General features: G+C 40.2%; 2 protein-coding genes across 14 annotated transcripts in view; one reads left to right on the top strand and one right to left on the bottom strand.

Moving 5' to 3' along the window:
* The window catches only part of TM2D1 (TM2 domain containing 1), a 28,222-nt gene extending 24,494 nt beyond the window's left edge, over nucleotides 1-3,728 (bottom strand). For 2 of the 6 annotated variants that reach the window (XM_061633255.1, XM_061633252.1), the window contains exon 1: nucleotides 1,458-1,525. Coding sequence is in view for 1 of the 6 variants with exons in the window: in XM_061633254.1 (XP_061489238.1) it covers nucleotides 1,458-1,501 (44 nt within the window). In the remaining 5 variants the exon portion in view is untranslated. Of the gene's footprint in view, nucleotides 1-1,457; nucleotides 1,526-3,257; nucleotides 3,518-3,602 lie in introns of those variants that run through there. The other 4 variants (XM_061633256.1, XM_061633254.1, XM_061633253.1 and 1 more) reach the window with 4 other exon arrangements.
* The window catches only part of PATJ (PATJ crumbs cell polarity complex component), a 294,202-nt gene that overhangs the window by 1,551 nt on the left and 272,077 nt on the right, over nucleotides 1-20,574 (top strand). For 5 of the 8 annotated variants that reach the window (XM_061633242.1, XM_061633249.1, XM_061633248.1 and 2 more), the window contains exons 2-10: nucleotides 1,638-2,001; nucleotides 3,367-3,470; nucleotides 7,129-7,183; nucleotides 7,275-7,441; nucleotides 10,878-11,072; nucleotides 12,485-12,624; nucleotides 13,229-13,424; nucleotides 14,513-14,641; nucleotides 19,165-19,386. In XM_061633242.1, coding sequence (XP_061489226.1) covers nucleotides 7,162-7,183; nucleotides 7,275-7,441; nucleotides 10,878-11,072; nucleotides 12,485-12,624; nucleotides 13,229-13,424; nucleotides 14,513-14,641; nucleotides 19,165-19,386 — 1,071 coding nt within the window. In that variant the 5' untranslated portion in view covers nucleotides 1,638-2,001; nucleotides 3,367-3,470; nucleotides 7,129-7,161. The remainder of the gene's footprint in view (nucleotides 1-1,637; nucleotides 2,002-3,366; nucleotides 3,471-7,128; nucleotides 7,184-7,274; nucleotides 7,442-10,877; nucleotides 11,073-12,484; nucleotides 12,625-13,228; nucleotides 13,425-14,512; nucleotides 14,642-19,164; nucleotides 19,387-20,574) is intronic. The other 3 variants (XM_061633245.1, XM_061633247.1, XM_061633244.1) reach the window with 2 other exon arrangements.

A 20,574-nucleotide genomic window follows, 5' to 3' on the forward strand; every position in this document is an offset into this window, starting at 1 on the left:
TGTGCTTCATTTAACCCTGAAATCAAACTTCCTTTGTTGTCTCTTGAAACAGGGATTATGACATCAATAAGCATTCTTGTTTACTGAAACTGGATACTACAGAACAAAATATAAATTGTGTGATCGCATAAGAAATCACAAAAAGTTATTTGGCTTGCTCCTGCAACTTCAGTAGTATCTTATCTGCAGAAATCCTCAGCTTTTCAAGAAGCAGAGATAAACATTATTACTTGCTAATGTTTGTAGAGCATTTGTTCAAGGCACAGGAGCAGGGTCTAGTTTAAAAAGTTGGCAACTATAATCTCTTGCATGCTGTATTGCTTATACATTGTTCAATTAATATTTTGCAACCAGGTGGATATACTTTGTTGCTAAAATGCTTCTGGATTTGAAATAATTTAAAACAACATAGCAGACTTCTTTTAAAACATCTGATTGCTTAAGAAATTTGCACAAATACTACATCCCAAATTCAGATGAAGTGTTTTGCACTCATATGATGATTTTTGGAAATTGACCTGTCGATATGTACATGGAAAAGTTATATAGGCAGGGCCATCCAGGGGGGACAAATAGGGGTGACTACTCCAGGCCCCACATTTTGGGAAGCTTCATGGTTGGTACCAGTGGCCATGGCTGGTAGTCCCTGCTAACTTCTGGCCATCCGGTGAACCTCTCCACCTCTTCCCTTCCTAGAATATGGGAGGGAGGAAATGGAGGGCCTTGCTGGTGTTGGCACTGCTAAAACAGCAGCAAAAGAAAAAAAGCAGGGCAGGAGAGAGAAGTGTAAACCGCCCAGAGAGCTTCGGCTATGGGGCGGTATATAAATACAATAAAAATAAATAATAAAGGACTGCTGCTAAAGGGGTGACAAAACCAAAAAGCAAGTTGTGGGTGGGGAACAGGAACTGCCACCATCACCATGTAGTTTAGGTGGGATGACAGATGCAGGGGAGAGATGAAGGCAATGGCATCCCACACAGTTTGACCCATCTCCCCAGGGATGTCCCTGTACATAGGAATAGATTATCTCCATGACTTTGCTAGGAATAACCAGAGTATGAAGTATTTCTTCATGTTTATAGGATTGTTCCAAAACAATTTGGTGTGAATGTGAAATATTACATCTGAATTATCCCACAGTAATAAAAAATTTCTGTAGGCTTGCTTATTAGAATAGCATTACAATCCTATACACATGTACTTTGGAGCAGATGAATAGTTAAATTTTAGTATTAAGCTTCGGTCAATCCATGCAGCAGGATCACTTTACGGACACCATAATGCAACTATGTGTTAGACATATAGAACACCATCTATACTGCAGATTAACTCACCGCTACACTTTCCATGAGGCTTTGAGCTAGAACACAATATACATTCCATTGTTTGCCACATTGCCCCTACCCAACACCTGCAGGATTTACATCAGGTATCATTAAAACTATAATACTCACGGGAACAAGAGAAAAAACTTTGACAAGACCAAATGGGCATGCATGAATCGTCTAGTACAGGACAGGTCCTGCAGAGAAAGTAAAGGAACACCACAGCCCATAAGTTCCTGCTAGATTGTCTCTAATGTGTAATTAAAGTTCTACAGCCTAAAATGGAAAATTATTCTTTTCTCTCACAAGCTTAAAGACATCTCTCTAAACAGATGCAACAATCCCTCCAAGCAGATGCAACAATGGGCCATCTAAAGGACATGCAACTCCAGGAACAAGGCTTTGCAACAATCTCTGCCTCCATATATACTTGAGCAACTCTGTCATGGAATTCATCATCAGCTATGCTATCAATAGCTCATTCACTTGTACATCATCTAAGTTCTCTTGTGACAGATACCATAATGTACCAGCAATACCTTTCTGCTTTTAACATAAGGCATATTCTTCTTATGCAAGAGAACAGACATTTACAGCCCAGTCCTATGCATGCTTACTCAGAGTAAATCTGAGTATTCAGTGGGACTTGTATTCACTGTGTTCTTATTTCCAGGTAAGTGTGCATAGGAGTTAAAATGATGACACTCTGAAAACAGTGGGGCACATTTAAATGTCACATTCTGTAATAGATTTGTCATTGTTCTGTTATAAAAAAAAGCTCCAAATGGAGACTCCAAAGAAAGCTGAGCTGGAATTCTTTTGTCAATTTGACATTATCAGACTTTGGCTCAGTGGAGACTGGGAATGGCTAACTTGCAATAGAAAATAATTACCCCCCTTCAGATATTTATGTACAATATTAATTTTGCTTTGTTTCATTCCCAGAAGAGTATAGGTCGCACCCACTCTGAATGGCTCTTTTATTCTCTTGACTGGATCTCATTGGTATTTCTGCCCTGTAATAACAACACAGCTACCTGTTACATTTGCTAGACCTCACCTCACTTTTGTAACAGGCATTCCCCTGCTTTGCCCCACCTGTCCTTCTCTCTATACTTACATATGTGTTTCTCTATTTCAACTAAAGATAATATTAACACATCTGATGAACTGAGCTCTGCTAAAGTATGAGGCCCAATAATTCTTATGCCACAATTGTTTGTGGTGCCTCAAGATACCTTGTTATTTTTGGTGGTCTAGAGACTAACAAAATCCCTGTGGAAATTTTCTGAATTGTGCTTCTAACAATTCTAGTAAAATAATACTTTGCTAAGAAAATTCTTGTAACATGAACCAGTTTCAGAATGTGTTGCCTTTCATGGAATTGAGAACTCATTTGAGAATCTAGGCTGCTAACTCTTTGTTATTTTTTTTTAAAAAAGAACTCTATTATTTCCTGTCTGCCTAGGAAAAGTTTAAAAACTGGATATCCCAAGATCTAATACTAAGTAAATGCCAAATATGACTTGTTTGTTTTTTCAACATTAAAAAAAAAAACCTGACTCATGATTTCTGCATGTTTTGGGTTGGGCATATTGCTGGTTTCATAAATAGCTACTGCCAAGCCAACCAGATTCTCCCCCGCCCCAGCCCACGAGTTTAGTTGTCGGGACGAATGGAACCTTGGTGTCTCGGCCGTGACTCTTTTTTCTCCCCTTTACTTGGAACCTACATTCTCTTTCAGTTTTTTTGTCGTAATCTTTTGAACCCTCCCCCGTCTTTTTTCGTTGACTGAAACCGTGTAACCATTTCTTTACGAGTCTTCCCTTCCCCAGGGTCCTTACAAAAGCATAACTGCTTTCAGGATAATCGGGGGCCTTGAATTTGTGTCTGTTCACCACGCGGAAATCAAATGGGACAAAACGTCACCTCTTCCCCGCCGATCTCTGTTCCTTTCCCTCCTTATTCCGTCTTTCCCTAGATTTGTTTTCTTTACTAAAGAACGGCTCCCCCTTTCTGTCGGCTTCCTGTGTTGCAGGTGAGGTGCGGTTAAAGTCTAAACGCTCGCTTCCGCCCAGGTAAGAGCGAGTGAAGATCCGAAAGAGGCGGCCGTGACAGATTTCTCCTCCCACCGCAGACCAGGTAAGAGGGTGTCCGGGAACAGGCGACCCTCGCCTCCTGTCATTTACAGTCCCCCTGTAGGGGGAGAAAGAATCCGCGTGCAACCGCTGTATAAGTAAGCCGCGGGCCATTTCTATTACGCCTTCCACTTACTTCCTGAAGGGTTTCTAAGTTTCATCGAAAACGCTTCGGGGGAACCTGTTGCGCTTTGGGCTGGGCAGTTTGCAAAGCCCTGATCTGGGATTTAAGCCACTGTGGTGTTTGTTTCCAGTTCGTGGTTTTTCTCCTAAACATCCAAGGCTAGAATGACTATTTTTAGATTTAAATTCTAATTTAAACCACAAACTTCCACACCTTCTGGAGTTCCTCCTTTCTGCTCTGGCTTGCGTTTTTGACCCTGCATAGTGGGCGGCAGCTTTCCTTTGGAGCTGTCCGGTGTAAAGTTTTGACATAAACTCATTACCGCCTAAGACCCACCAACTGCAGCAGTGACAGAATTTTTTTCCAGCTTGGTTTTAACTATTGGCACTGTCATCCGGGGTCAGCACAGTCAGGCAGCTGCTGAGGCCACACGCCTTGGCCCACCGATGCTGACCCCTGATTGGCTACTGCATCTTGCATTAGTGTAGCTTCTGCCTGGTTGCTTCCTCACACCCTCTCTCTGGTGAGGCTTGGGGCCTGTGAGGCCACCCACAGGGTGAGAGTGGATGCACCTGTGTGATTCCAGACTGCCTGCTTCTGGGGTCTAACACTGGTGGAATGCATGCTAGAAGTTTTGTGCCTCTTTGGATGGGGAGACCCATCTCTCCTGTGCTGTGCCACTGTTTGTAGTGGTGATGGCGGCACCAACATGTCCTCCCCCACTTGGGCTTGGAGGGTTGGCTGCCAAGGGAAGCTTCTGCTCACTCTCAGGACAAAGTGAGCAAGTGAGGGTTGGCTGCAAGGAGCCTCCACTTCAACCATCACCTTCTGTCACACTGTTACGGGGTAGAGTGGACTGTGCCAGCCTCTAGCTGCTTGTGCGCCCTTTTTCTATGGATGGTGAGGCAGGAGTAGTTGTCCAAGCAGAGCTGTCTGAGGACAGTGTGCAAGCAAGTGACAGGAGGCAGCCGCTCTTCATTGCAGGAAAAGCTGCATTGCTTCTCGCTTGCCCGCTGTCTTTGGGCAGCTCTGTGGGAAGGACTGGGCCAAGTGCAGCTGGCCAGAGTGGCAGAATGTTGGGTGCTGCCCCTGCCTGCTCTCTTGGTGGTGCAGCAGGTAGGATTGGACCCAGCTCAGACAGCATTATGCTGCCTGAGTGAAGTAGCAAAGCCTCCCCCCCCTCAGTCCAGGTACATAGTACCTACAGCCAGTTAAGTTATTTTGCCACCTGAGCAGAACAATGCCACAAGCTCCACTTGCCTTCCTTAACAGTAATAATACAACAATAATTAATTAAATCAAATTAAATTTGCTGTCCTTTCACGACACACCAGACCAGCTGCTTGTGGGGCTGCCTCACTCTGCCTAATGTCAAGGCTAGCCTATCCTTGTGCTGCTAGAACAGGTTAGGATAAGCAGAGGAAGCCCTCTGCCAGCGAAGAGGGCTCTGCAGCTCTGGATGCCCCCCCCATACCGGAGGAGTGGGAAGGTACTGCTGGCAGTTCTGCAGTAGTCAGTAGTCTGTAAAAAAAAAAAAAGCCCCCAAACAAGTTCTTTGGGGTGGGGGGCTGGTGGTGTTAGATCTGTAGGATCCAAAGCCCATGAAGAATCCATGGGTCTCTTTGCTTTACAAGCCTAGAGCTGGCACAGCAAAGACTGGAGCAAAAAACTCCTTTCCCTTCTGTTGCAGCTCGCACGAGCTGGCAGATCCACAGTTCTGCTTCCTTTCTGGGGTTTGATTATCTGAAAGTTGCAAAGCTAATACTCTAGTTCACTTATTGTGAAAAAGTATTTATAAAGGAAGGAGTGAATACCATTTTAAGAATGTACAGAGTACTTTTCACTTACCATCAATAAATACAACTAGCCACTACATATCTTAGATACATATTAAGGGTGGAAGATTTACCTTGTTTACTTATTTATCAAACACATTTATAGCCTGTCCTTTACCCAAAGGTCCCAGGACAGAAATATGCAAACAACAAAATCAAATTAACAATATAAACTAACATAATATAAAACTTAACAAAATACAGTAAAACAACATCTGCAACAAAACAGCGGGTTGGTAAAACCACAAAAAGCAGTGGAAAACAAATAGGCAAACCTATCTCCCAATGCAATGACTTTGGTATTTTATCACTTTTCAGTTTAGAAATTAAGCACTAATTGCTTCCAAATTGGTTTGTTCCTGGAAGCTTTCTCAGAGTTATCCTAATATACTTTGCTTTAAGGCCAAGCTTTATTAAAATGTTGTATTCTGAGTAGATTCCATCAGAAAACAATGGCTTGTACCAAATGGTGACTGGTGCCCATTGACAGTGGTAGGTCTGAAGGCAGGGAGGTCAACAGTAGGTGGAGCCAGAGCCAATGCCAGGTGGCACCAACTAATTCTAGTTTGTTCCCAACCTTCTCCCTGCTGGAGTCTACAGGAACTAAGGAGGATTAACTCTATGCCACCGTTAGACTAGTTGTAAAAAGTCAGGTGGCAGGTGGGGGCTGACTGAGGTTGGTGGGGTAGTGCACCAATGAACCAGCCTCCATTGTTTGTGTTCTGATTTGAAACGGGTAAATTAAGCACCACTCCTTTTGTACAGGAATGTAGAAAATAATATTCTCAAAGTCTTATTTAAATCTGGATAATTTTATTTTGCTTGTCTACATTTATCAAATGTTTTCATATTGGAAGCTTCATCTGTGGGATCACCCAAAACATATATTGGTTTGTTTTGAAACTTAGTACAAAGCAGGTTTACCCTGGGGCTCCCCAGATGTTGTCGGAGTCATACACTTGGAAGTCCACAGGTTCTCCATCCCTGTCCTAATGAGAAATGCCACTGACCTTGGTGGCATTTGCACTCCTACAGTGCAATCCTAAACACGTTTACTCAGAAGTATCTGTATCTGAAGCAGGCAGGGCAAAGTATAACTTCTGACTGTGTGGCTGCTGTTCACGTTAGTATGATTATACTGGCAACGAGCAAAGTGTATTCAAATGGGAAAACAATATTTGGGTAGGTTTATCAATGTGAAGTAAAATAGCATAATAAGAGAATGTGATAGGGGATCTATGTCTCTCTGAATGTGTTGGTTCCCTTTTATGTTCATGTGTAGCAGGAAACTATTTATTTAGCCACAAGGATCATTCTTCACAACATTGTTCAATTTATGCTGAAATAGTTCTTCAGATAATATTTTTTTGTGGTTGGAAAAAATATTTTTTTGCATGCTTTAGACTGCATTCCTAATCCCATTTACCTGGGAGTAAGCCCCACTGAATTTAATTGGACTTACTTCTGACTAGACATGGTTAGATTGTGCTGTTAGTGGGGAAGCTGTATATACTATAATAGTACACATATACACTCTTCAAACATTAAGCTTGAATGTGCATGGAGGGATTTTAAGAAGCAGTTGTAGATTTAGGAAAATGCTTCCGGGTCTTACATATGTGTATGTGTGTGTGTTAGCTCTGTTTCTCAAAGCTAAATGCTGAAAGCCTAAACTGAACTTGCACTTTTATTTTAAAATGTAGATTATTTTGACAACTGCGCACAAATACGCCAACATGCCAGAAAATCCTGTCGCAGGTAGGCATTGCTGGAAAAAAAATCACTTACCTAAATAATAAAATATTATTAAGCAGCTTTTTAATGTGTGGTGTTTTGGGGGATCCCACAGATAAGCAGCAGGTGCTACAGATTCTGGAGCGACTGCTACTGAAACTTCATGAGAGAGGAGAAACTTCACAGAGTGATAATCTGGCTTTTCTATACAATACACTCAAGAATCCCTTGTTTAATCACATGCTAACTCTTCAGCAGTCAATCAAGCAGTTGAAAGAACAAGTAAGTTACAAGCCATAAAGTTTATCAATGCTGGCAGTTATGTTTCAGGGGCATATTGCTGAAGTATTTAGTGCTCGCAATGTTGTTTTACAAGATGTATCTGCCTGGGCTGAATTCACATCTTTTGACACTCCTATGGTAATTGTAGCTGTTTGGTAACTTTAAGTTATTGTATCATCAGCTATTGCAGATTTATTAACATCTTTACTGTTGGAAATGCTTTTGCTCTGGATTTCCTGCATCAAGCAAGGGTTTTGATTAGATAGCCACAAGACCCCATCAAACTCTATGATGTTAAGCAATAATAATGTCAGCTTTTGCGCCTTAAACCTAACGTTTGAAGTTTTCCTTTACCAAGGTCAAGGTTAGCTTATACTTACCAAGGTTACCAAGGTTAGCTTATACTAACCACATAGGTAGCTATGATCCACCTAGGCAACACAGCAAGCCAAAAATCCCCCAAAGAGCAGATTTCTTCAGAGAATTGTTGTGACTGGTGATATTGGGCCCAAATAGTAATTTAATACTGGGGATGTACTATCTGGTTGGGGGACACTCTGGAGAAGATTTGAAGAAGGTGGAGGGAGGAGAAAAAATGGAGGTGCTGTTGTGGCAGTGGAGCTCTGTTGACACTGCTTTGGAGCCAACCCATTGTGTGTCATCTGAGAGAAGGCTTATGTTAGAGATATTTATGTGAAAGGATTGAAAACAAAACTGCCAGTATCTTTATGCTATTATACAAATCTATGGAGAGACCACACTTGGAATGCTGTATACAATTTTGGTTGACTCACCTCAAAAAGGATATTGTAGAGCTGGATGATGCTCATAAAATGGATTGGAGTAACTCCCCAAAGAGGAAAGGTTACAGCATTTGCAACTTTTTGGTTTAGGAAAAAAGGCGAGTAAGGGAGACATGACAGAAGTGTATAAAATTATGCATATTGTGGAGAAAGTAGATAGAGTGAAGTTTCTCTCTCTCTCTTACAATATTAGAACTTGTGGCCATCCAGCGAAGCTGAATGTTGGAAGATTCAAGACAGACAAAAGCAGGGCTGACGCCAAACTATAGTGGGTCCTTTGGCACCAGACTGCAGCAAGCCATCGCTCAGGGCTTAAATAAGCTGGACTGCGTCGGCATGCTGTGTGCATATGCCTGCCATTACCCAAAATGGTGGTGGGGGCATGTTGATGTCCCCGCCGCCATCTTGGGTGATGGCAACCAACGAGAGAAGTGGTGCAGCCAGCCTGTGCCACTGGTGAGGAGATGTTTTCTGAGAGGGTGGCTCCTGCTCTGCAATCCGTGCCAGCATCAGGTCGCAGGGTACATGCTCTGTGCACGGATCATGGAGCAGGAGTTACACCTGCCCAGCCCCAGCAGCAGGAACTTTCTCAACTACAGGGGCCCTCGGTCACTGCCCAAAAGAAAGTACATCTCTGCACTGCACATAACTAAACTATAGAATTTGCTCCCACATGAGGCAGTGATGGCCACCAACTTTGATGGCTTTAAAAGAGAATAAGACAGATTCATGGAGGATAAGCCTATCAATGAGTACAAGCTGTGATGGGCTCTCTTCTGACTACACCATTGGAGGTGGTATGCCTCAATGCCAGTTGCTGGGAATCACAAGTGAGGAGAATGCTATTGTACTTGGATCCTGCTTGGGCTTTCCCATAGGCATCTGGCTGGCCATTGTAAGAACGGGATGTTCACTAAATGGACCTTTGGCCTGATCTGGCAGGGCTCTTCTTATGTCATGGCATTATGACATTTCCCCATTATTTTGTATGTGAAAAGCCATTCTTGTGATAATGCCCCATATGGCAAAAACACACCATTCTGACAAAATGCGCTTTGGGTCACTTTATTGTGAAAAAAGTAGCAGTGCCCAGGGCAATGTACATGATTCTCCTCTCCCCTTTTTATTATGGCAAAAACCCTTAATTTAAGAGACAAAGATTGGCCTGATGACTCCCAGTAAACTTCATGACTCATTGCGGATTTGAATTTGGGTCTCCTGTCATAATCTGACTCGAATCACACTGGTTGTAGTGACTTTCATAAGCATTGGTGAAAGGCATTGCTATACATTGCATTCTGGTCCAACTATCCAATCTGAGACTATGTCTTTGTGATTGCTGAAATAAGGCCTCATATAGGGTGGTTTTTAAATTTTATTTTATGTATTTACATGCTACAAAATTACATGAAACTTTGTAAATTATTTATATAGACTTGTAACCCAACCTATTGAGGAAGTTCTAGGGAGCTCTAAGGAGAACATCATGTTGTTAAAATATACACAATTACAGTTTGACCCTCCTTAACAATATCAGATTTCACTTACATTTATGATTCACTGTATCAAATGTTGCTAGAAAAGAAACCTAATAAAATCAATATAGTAAAACGTCTCTTTGTAAGTCTTCAAATCTAGATTGTCAACCCAGAACAGAAACTGACCTGGCATGAATTAGAAGCATAGGAATCTGCCTTATACTGAGTCATACCATTGGTCTATCTAGCTCAGTATTTTCTACACTGACTGGCAGTGTTCCCTGTCCTTCCTTGAGATGCCGGGGATTGAACTTGGGACTTTCTGCATGCAAAGTGCATGCTCTACCACTGAGCAACTGTCCTTGAAGAAGGAGATGCTATCCAGGTGTAACTGAAGTTACAAATACTGTTTATCTTGCCCAATTATGTGAGGCTGAAGACAGAGTGATAGCTGAACATGTTGAGTTTTTTCCCTGCAAGAACTAGTTGCTGTTTTAAGGCTGTCCAGCACTGTTCCTTCCAAAGGGAGATTCTGATGACCTTAGCTGGTAAAGACCTTTCCAGGAAGTGTTGTTCAACTGATCTCGTTAGGTACTTTCCCTTCCTCAAAAACACTTTGCCAGTTGATACTAATTCAGTGGGTGGGTAATAAATAATTCAGATAAATCCATATAAAGCTTGATTTGACTGAATTAGCCAGAAGAAGTTGGGGAAATGTGACATGCCGAATATTCTGAAATGCTGTTATGTATTAAATTTATACAGGAAAATGGGAAAGAGTGCAAAATGAGGGAGAGGAGACCTGGTGGTTTCAGGGAGAAATGTGAAAGGAAGAATGTGTGCAGATTTTTTAAAAAAGTTAAAATGTATGCATACAATTCCTTTCTGCCTTGTTTCTACCTGCATGTCTTAGTACGTCTGTCATTGGCATTCATAAATTTGACTATTCCTGAGATAAATAAATGAGCTGTCAATGTATTGACTTATAAATCAGCTAGCAAGTGAACACAAATATCCCAGAAAATCTAGCAAATTTCAACATATAGCACAAGCTGTCATTTTTTCATTGTTTGCTAAAACACCCAGGCCCGTTTATATTTTTGTTTCGTGGAAGACAATTCTGTTTGAATGAATGTCTTGCCTTGCTGTTCACAGCTCTTGTACATGCCGCCAGATTGTACATTGGATTTTGATTTTACTACGAGAGGTTTGCTGGTGTTTGATGCTGAACACAATTCTCTCACTAATGGAAGCCCTTGGGTGCCTTACAACCATAATAATCAGATGGCTCCTCTGGTTCCAAAGCTTGGAGTTGATGAGTTTAATTTGGCAATCCAAAGGATGGCAAAGGTATGGCATAGCAGCATCAGTGGACTATATATTCTTCTCTCCCACTTTTAATTCCAAATGTCTCTGGTTGCTAGGTTTTACATTTGTATAGCAAAGCATGGGAATATATTTTCTTGGTTATAAATTGTGTAATATTAAGCAATAGGATATTTATGTTCTAAATATTTGTTGAGCAGGTTCTTGACAAACCTTGAATTCATGACATATTCTGGAACTCCTGCATGCATTTAACATTATTTTTGTAAAAACCCAGTGTAATTAGTTCAGTGGTCCATTTCGCTATTATTATATATAATAATATTATTTTGTGATGACATCAAAGTAAACTAGAAACGGATAGCTGAGGTTCAACTCAATTCCTACTCTGCCCTCATCTTTAAGATCATCAGGATATAGTGATGATTGAAGCAACAGCTGGTAGACTTCTGTTTTTCTATGCAAGTTTTAAATGCCCAGGAACTCTAGTGGGGTTTCTGTCTGGCAATCCTTTTCCTCTTATCTCCCTAACTCACAGTTCCAAGACGTTCTTCCAGACTTCTGTCATTCCTTCCTGTTCTTCCATCTTATTCATGTATAACACTCCATGCTTGCTCTGCCTCTTTTCCTTCAGCCATACTTGACCCTAAAGTTCTCTTCCTCATAAGGATCAAAATTCTTTTCTTCCTGAGGCCACTTGAGCTTTCCAGTGCTTAGCGTACCCCTTATGCAGGATTTGTATGAGGCCCAAACTAACAACTATTCCTTATCATGGAAGCTGGATGGGATCTTCTGTTGTTGGCTGCTTCATTCCTGAAATGTTCTGTACCATTAGAGCAGCTTGGCCAATCAGTGTCAAAAGCTTCACACTCAAAGTACAGTGCAGTACAGGTGTAAAAGATGAGGAACGGTCAAAAAAGACCCAAGGGATAAAGTTAGCTGGGTTCTGGGTATAGCATGCACAATGATATCAGCAAGATGAGGTACTAGGCTGACAATAATGTGGGAGCTAATCACTAGGTCTGCATCACAATACTGCTCTTGAATCTGCCAGAATACCTGTAGCTTTCCAACTACAAATAAAGTTGCTGGTCTTGAGCTGCATAAACCTTAAGTCTTGGGTCCTGCTTGCTTAAGAGGCTGCCATTTTGCTTACATTTTTCTGTACTTTTCTCAATGTAAAGTGTCCTCCTGATTGTATCCATGGTCTATATGAATATGCTGATCCTATCTCCTTGTTTAATTGTTTTATTTTATTTTGTTAATGAAACTTTAATTTCATATGTAAGCCATCCTGAGAGGTGCTTTTGCACCAGAAGGACTGGATATAAATGTTTTAATTTATTACTATGCATTATGTTCTGGTCTTGTTTAGTGGGGGGATGTATTCAAAGATAAACTATTATAAATATTTGCTTCTATTCTTCATTTATTAGGGCAGGCAAATAGAATATATAGATATAGAGAAGCCATCTAATGGAGGCCTTGGATTTAGTGTGGTTGCTCTTAAAAACCAAAGTGTTGGAGAAGCTGGTATCTTTGTCAAGGAGGTTCAGCCAGGAAGCATAGCAGCCAGGTGAGATTGTTTTATATTGTCAAAATAATACCAGTTGAATAAAGGATATGAGATTCTTCATAGTGTTCTTTAAATTTATTGTTCTCAAATATTGTTGGAATTGCTAGAACCATAGCATTGTGAGACACAAAAAGCTGTTTTGTCAAATCTTGTTGAGTAAGGCAGGATCCTTTGTCCACCACCCTCCCACAGATTATTCGATGTATATTGGACACCACAGTGTATTAAAAGCAGCGTATGGGTACATTATGGAAAATTGCCTGCCAAGCTGGGTGATGAAAGCAGAGGATCTGGGTGATGAAAGCAGAGGATCCAATAATTATAATGTTTAGCATTAATTTTGTACTTGAGCACTCAAGGAGCCCCATATACACTAAAGTGCTATAAAACTGTAAGATACTGTTATTTCCATATTTCAGGTGCTGAGAGATAGTGGCCACTTTAATGAATTCACAGCCAAGTGAGATACAAACCAGGGACAACTCCACTATACCGCACCAGCCAACTGCACATACTGTACCTATGGGGTGTGTTTGCTTCTTTGAAAACCTGTTATGAGGTTAATGCAACACTCTTTTAAAACATTTTCTATGCTTTACCCAAGGGATCAAAGATTAAAGGAGAATGACCATATACTAGCCATTAATCATACCCTATTGGATCAGAACATTTCCCATCAACAAGCAATCATATTGCTCCAGCAATCCACAGGTTCCATACATTTGATTGTGGTCAGGGAGCCAACTCAGAGAAGCAGTAGGACCCCAACTGCCTTGAGTGATATTAATTCACCTGAAACGGTAAGTTACAGTTTTATGTGAATCAAATTTTGAATTATGAGCATCTTAAAACACATTATAGAGTGTTTACATGTTGTCCAAATTGCACTCTATCATTTAACTTCATGTGGTTAGTGTCTGTGTCTTCCACACAGATGAAATGTAGATCAAACTGGTGTGTAATAAAAAAAAATATTCCCAGATGTATTGATTTGCAATATTTTTGGAACACCCTGACTTGTTCATGGGAGCTGTCCAAAATAGACATGGTAGAACAAATGACTATATTTAATCCTGTAATCATATATAGTATTTTAACATTTTCTTAATTTTTTCCTGTTCTTAAATCATCTGTAGTATTATATAAAGAACTTGTAAATAAAATTGCTTTGTAAAAAGTAACCAGCTGTGGAGCAATGAAGTTCAAATACTATTTCCTGTTTCACTTTGTAATCCTTTTTGTGTGCTGTGCATTCTCTTAATAAGAACATAAGATAAAACTTGCTGGATCAGGCCAAAGGCCCATCTAGTTCAGCATCCTGTTCTCATAATGGTTTACCCACTTAGTCCCACTGAGTCTGCACAGAAGTAAGCTCAATTAAGTTCAGTGGACTTACTCCCAGAAAAATATTAGACTGCAATTTGAAATTGATTATCCAAAACTCTGCATGTTTGTGGCCACATGTTGTATTTCAGAGATGAGTAGATCTATCATTCACACACTAAATGTAACTATCGCCACCCTTCTCTTCGTTGGTCTGGAGGAGATTTTGACATTCTAGAGTACATGGCCTGGTGTTTTCTAGAGCGCTTTAGAGTAAATACAGACTACAAATGTTATAAAATAACTTATCTTAAACATGGCATTTTCAGCCATAGGTAATTCACTTTTCTCAGCAATCCTGCTTATTGTAGTCCTCCTGTACACCATATTTGCACGTATGCCAGATGACCTGGTCACTAACAAGGGAATTTTGGAATGTATTGATAGGTGTGGAAGATGCAAGGTGCCTAGTTCATTGTGTGAAGTGGATCTGTATTGTGTTATATAGAAAACGAGTCTCAGTAATACCAAAAGTACCATGACTTTCATCTTCTATTTTTTCCAGATCAGTTGGGGCCATGTTGAGGAAGTTGAACTTATTAATGATGGCTCAGGACTAGGTTTTGGAATTGTTGGAGGAAAATCAAGTGGTGTAGTAGTAAGGACTATTGTTCCTGGAGGACTAGCAGATAAGGTAACATGTTTATACTACGTCAGTTTTTCATTTTTTAAAAAAACCAATGGTTATCAGTTTGCAATTCTACAACAAGCTAAAGTGTTGTCTTTTTTTAAAAAAAGAGTGGCAGGTGCTGGTGGTGGGGAACTGAAGCAGCCAGTTGAAGTGGTTTTAACAGCTGTATTTTTAAAATCCTTTTTCCCTAGTGTTTTATAACTCCTTTATTGTATGTACTATAGTTGTCAAATTGTTTTTTAAAACAATGGTTATTGTTTTTAACTTAAGCTACTGCCTTGTCAAAAAAAGATGGGGTACAAATGTATTAAATATTCCCCATACCCTGATAAGTTATTCTACACCTTCCTGTCTTGGGTGGCTTTTCAGTAGGCATCCATATGTAGGAAGTTTAGAGTGACCAAATGATTATGGCAAATGCATGAAACTGCCTCCAATGATCAAAGAAGACTGATAATTATCCAAGGTTTCAGTGGCAGTATGTATGAAAGTAGACTAAAGGTAGGGCAAAAGTAACTAATTTTAAATGTCAGCAGTGTGTGTGTTCTAAGTCAGATGAATGACTTCTCAAGTATGCCTTGGCTCTTGGTAAAAAGGGAAATATTAAAAGCATGTGCACCGTTTGGATCTAAAAATCAGTAACATTTTAATTGACAGACGTAAGTGTTGATGAGCAGCCACACAAAGCTGCATTCAGACATTACACCACATTACAGTTAGGCACTACATTTACCAACAGCAGTGAGTCAGCTCACACATTCCCTATTTTTTTTTCTGGCCCTCCCTCCCTCTTCTTCACAGCAATTTCCTAATTGGTCAGGTTTTGATCATATCTTCCAGGTGAACAAAGAATAGAGCTGTATTTGCAGGCAACACAAAACAGTGGTTACTGAAACACTGGTAATTGGTTAGGGTACTGGTAAATGTGTGAGGCTGAGGTTTGCCACTGCTTGTTCAAGTAGCCCCACCCTGTGTTTTGGTGTCACACGTGAATGCAGCTTGAAAATTTCTAAACAATTTATATTTGTTTTGGTGTCTCTGACAATAAACCGCAATAAACATTCTGGTTCTGGTTCTGGTTCTGACAATAATCATACAACTTATTGTGATATGATTATTTATTCAAGCTGCCCTACACAAATAAATTCTATAAATGGATTTTGATGTTATAACATTTGCCTAATTATGAGAGAGCTCTTTGGGCTGATTTTGTGACGTTCAGCCCATCATTTTCAAAAGTTGAAGCATTGGGACTAAGATAGTATAGATGTCTCATCCTCAACTCTTTCAGCAAACAAATGTAGAATTTAGAGAGATGGCAGAAGAACTTTGTTGGATTTCTTTGATAAGGTCTTCCCAGCAAATAACTGAGAAGAAAGTGTGTATGAAGCATTCATTAGAAGTATTGATAAGACAGTTTCTAAAACAACTCTCACAAAACCAAAGTTCACATATTGTTATCAGAGATTTGTAAAACTATCTCTGAAGAAGAGTGTCACTCAAAACATATACGCGCTAGATTTTTTTAAAAGAAAAAAAATTCCCCTTGAATAGAAGGATTGTTCTCTCTCCCCTCTCCCTTCCTTGCACTTTTCTTGTTAGTTGTATTCCGCCTCCCACCCTTATTCTCTCTGTATGGTGTGATTGTAGGTGAAGTAAAGGCACTCTGCACACGCTCAAAGGCACCTTGATATTTACCACAGTTGGAGGTGCTAAAAACATTTGATGGGGCTACAACCTGTTGAGCCTTGTCTGAAACTGAGACACCATTTCCAGGAGTCTCCCTATTCAGAAGTTTCCAAAACTAAAGTGCTTGTGCTTAAGAATCTGAGAGGAACAATTATGAGTTCAAATGGGAATGCTACTTAATTACGACACTTTTACCTTCCCACCAGGGAACTTGTGGTGGCTTACATAGTTTCCTGCATTTCCCATTTTTATCTTCACAACAACCCTGTGAGGTAGATTAGGTTAAAATATAGTGATAGTGACTGGCCTAGGATCACCTTGTGAGCTTCATGGCTGAGTGGGGATTCAATCTAGCTCTCCCTGGCTCTAGTCCAATACACTGTTAATTACTGTGGTTAACTGGCTCTAAATAAGGAGCAAACAACTCTGTATGCTATCCTTGTTTTCACCTGTGTGATCATGGGCTCTTTGGTCCTCAGTCTGTGGTACCTTAAGGTGGCAGTTATGTTGTTCCACTTTTTTGTTGGAAAGCCCACAGCAGTGTACCACTGCCAATCCTAACATTAGGCAGAATGAGGTATCCACCTTAGGCAACCAAATGCTGGGGATGGGTGCGGGGGAAAGAACAACAATTGAGAATGAGGTATGAGAGGACAGAACTATGTATGCCACAAGGCCTGCGCTGTGCCCCCTAAGCTCTGCTTGGCTTTTGCCTTCTAGTGTGGTGGAGGATTTGGACCCATCACTGCTGTTGAAGTAGATTTAATTGCCATTCTAGTCAGCTTCTGTATGTGAAATGCAAGGAGAGGGGGCACTGTTTTTCACCCCAGCCAACAGAACGGCTCTCCAGAATGCTTCCAGGTATTCTGTCATATTGGTGCTTAGTACTTCCACCTATAACCTGATCATGGCAAGGAGATAACTTTAGGATCATATAGTTATGGATCTTCAAGCTACAAACCAAGTTGCAACACAGGCTTTGGTTTGTAGAATCTGCTAACTGTGTGCTCTTGATGGGAACTGAGACTTCACCCCAAGACTTTTTTTGAGAATTTATTAGCCTTTGTGCTTCTATGTACATTAACTGGGATGAAAAGATGCTACACCTTTTGGGATTGGTATTTCAATGCAAGTTTGACTAAAATTTACTGCCTCTAAACCTTGTGGATATAAAGAGAGCTCTTGTTTCATTTTATTAATATTAATGTACAGAAAAGAGACAGATTATAGGATGTGTTCCAATTCGTAATGTAAATGAAAGCTGGAGACTTGAACAGTTGAAATTGTAAAAGTTGGCTGTTCTGCTTCTTCTACAAATCTGTCTGATATAATGAATGCTTTTCTCTTGTGTCTTTGGAACACCTGTTTTACTGTAAGGAACAAAATGTTTTGGCATCCAAAAGCATATGTCATACTGCCTTAATTTACAGCAGTCTTGAGTAGCTAAGAATAGTGGTACAGTACAAAAAGAAGAGTAATGATGGTAAATTTGGAAAAAAGAGATAATAGACATATTCACATGCAATGTTAAGCCAAACCATTGCTTAAGGTGAACATGCTGGTTACCAAGAAGGAGTTCCCACTTTCTTTGCTCATCTCCAAGGTTTTTAGCTCTGCTTGATAGCTCAGTCAAGGTTTAGCTTAGCATGTTGTCCAAACCCAGGATGGTGATTAAGGTTTCTCCTCCTTAACCATGACCTTAGTCGAGGTTTGTCCTGTGGTTAAAGAGGAGAGACTTTAACCACGATCTCAAGTTCAGACAACTTTCTAAGCCAAACCTTGGCTTAGCTGCTGTCCCACACTTAGCTCAAAAACCTGGAAGGGTGGAGGAGCAAGGTGTGAGCTGCTCTCCAGAAGCCGGAATGGGCCTAGCAAGCCATACTGTGGCTTACCTTGAAGTGTGAATGAGGCCATTGACTTCAAGAGCCAGTGCAGACATTATTTTGTTTGGAAGCTTACTTGGGCAAATAACTGCTCACACGACTGGTCTATTCCATATGGGCAGTGTAACAGAAGAGGACCTGCTCATGGAAGAACACAGTGGCTATTTCAGTGACAACATTTTCTGATTCTTGCACACATGCAGCTTGCAGAAGAAGCTGCTCTAATCTTGTGTGACCAAGTCTTCCATTGATGTGGAGCTCATATGTGACTTGGTTGATAGATCAGGTAAAATGTGAAAAATGACATCTATGCTAAGTCTGAATTATGATCCTGGCAGAAGCCAGAATGTTAACTTGTGAGGGGAAAAGCATATCTGATTTTTTTTCTGCCAAATTCTCAGTTCATGTCATGGGGTTTATGGGCCTGTGTTTGGTAGTTTTGTCTCAATGGTTTAAGACTTACTCCTATAACTGCATTACGTTTGCCAACACTGATCCTGCTTGTATATAGTTCAGTGGAAAGTCTGCAGTATTCATTAAAAGTAAATGGTCTTGCAATGAGTGTGTGACATTTAAGAGTTTTTTTCTAAGAGCATTAAATAAGAATCCATACAGTTACAGTTCTGCTTAATAACCAGTTTTGTAGGAAGTTGCTTTATAGCAGGTTCCTATTTATTAATTTTTTAAAAAAATAGTCCCTTATGAATTAACTGGGACCTTATGTGCTGAAGTAGTGGCTGTGTGACAGGTTTTAGAGAAATTTGATGTTTAATATCTCACTTTTTTTCTTGAAAAATAATTTGGTATTACATTGTTTCATTTGATGGCATTTTGCAAGTACTGGGTGCCTTGTGAAAAATAGTAAAATACACAGTTATAGTTTGGCAATATATAATTGTATTTCAGCTGCTAGTCTTAAATTTGTGAAAGTAAAACCATATTTCATACTTGAAGGATGGCAGACTCAGAACCAGTGATCACATATTGGAAATTGGTGGTACAAATGTGCAAGGAATGAGCAGTGAACAAGTGGCTCAAGTGTTGCGAAACTGTGGAAACTACATTAAGATGCTTGTCGCAAGAGACCCGATGTGTGAAATAACAGTGACACCACCGACCCCTGTAGCCCGGCCTGTTGGTGTGTTGACTCCTTTTCAGGACAGGGGATTTGGAACAGTGAGTATCTTAATACTTTGCAATTCCACCATGAATTGCTTCTTGCAGGAAGTAATGCAATTGAAAATTCCTTATAGATGGCAAGATTACAAGATTAATGGCCCCTCTCAAGGTGCATCTCAGTACATATTCCAATCCCAAAGTGGTCCCCACCACCATCACTCAACTCTACTATAGAAAGTCAGAGTCTCTTGTTATCGCAGAGCAGATTATTTACTACTTTCCTATAGCTGATGACCTCCTTCATTTTTTTAGAACTCTTCCTTGACTACCTATCTCATCTGTGGAGAGGATTTATTTGAAGTAGGTGCTCTGGTTATGGAATGCCTTCCCCTCACCTAGCACTGATAATTGCTTTTTTAAAAATATATGTTGGGCAGAAACCTTATTTGCCCAGGTTTTTATAAAGTGTTTTTAATGCCCTTTTAAGTATTGTTAACTACTCATCTCCTAGTTATCTGCTAGTCTTGTCTATTTGTCAGTTTATGTTTGGTTTTTGTTGTGGTTATTAATCTTATAAATTGCTCTTGAACGAATTTTGATGAAAGATAATAGAAAAGTGTTTAAATTGTTATGATAGCAGTAGGTGGGATAGTCAGTTTTACCTGATCATCCCACTATACTTGTGACCTGTGTGTGTGTGTATAGGAAAAATCCTATTCTGATCCTCCAGCCTTACCTGGATATGCTGGAGATTGAACCTGGGGTCTTCTGCATGCAAAGCAAATGCTCTACCATTGAGCTATGGCCCTTTCCCAGAAGATGGTGTCCTGCAGTATTAAACAGTTTGGGGTGGATGGATCCAGACTGCATTAATATATTTGCTGCTACAATTGTATCTTTAAAATATGCCTTTAACAAATTTTAATTTTGGTCATGTTAAAGTGTTTTTGTTTAATCATAAGCTTTTCTCAGTTTTGAGTAATTAAAATAAATGAATGCTACTCAAAGTATGCAGGAGGTCTTGAAATGTAAGCAAAGCTGTGCTTGTATTCCATCTGTTGCTACTGTGCTTTTTTAGATTTAGGCGTGGAAGATTTTCAGAGATCTTTGTCCTGTAGTGTGTATTTTCTTCTGTTTCCATGACTCTTAGAAACATGGTTTTCTATTGCGGGCACAGCTAGCTCTGCAGTTAGGCAGAACAAGGGGGCTACCTTAGGCTGCTAATTTTAGGTGTCAGGAAAGGAC

The sequence above is a fragment of the Rhineura floridana genome, chromosome 6, assembly GCF_030035675.1.
Source record: "Rhineura floridana isolate rRhiFlo1 chromosome 6, rRhiFlo1.hap2, whole genome shotgun sequence".
Lineage (NCBI taxonomy): Eukaryota > Metazoa > Chordata > Lepidosauria > Squamata > Rhineuridae > Rhineura > Rhineura floridana.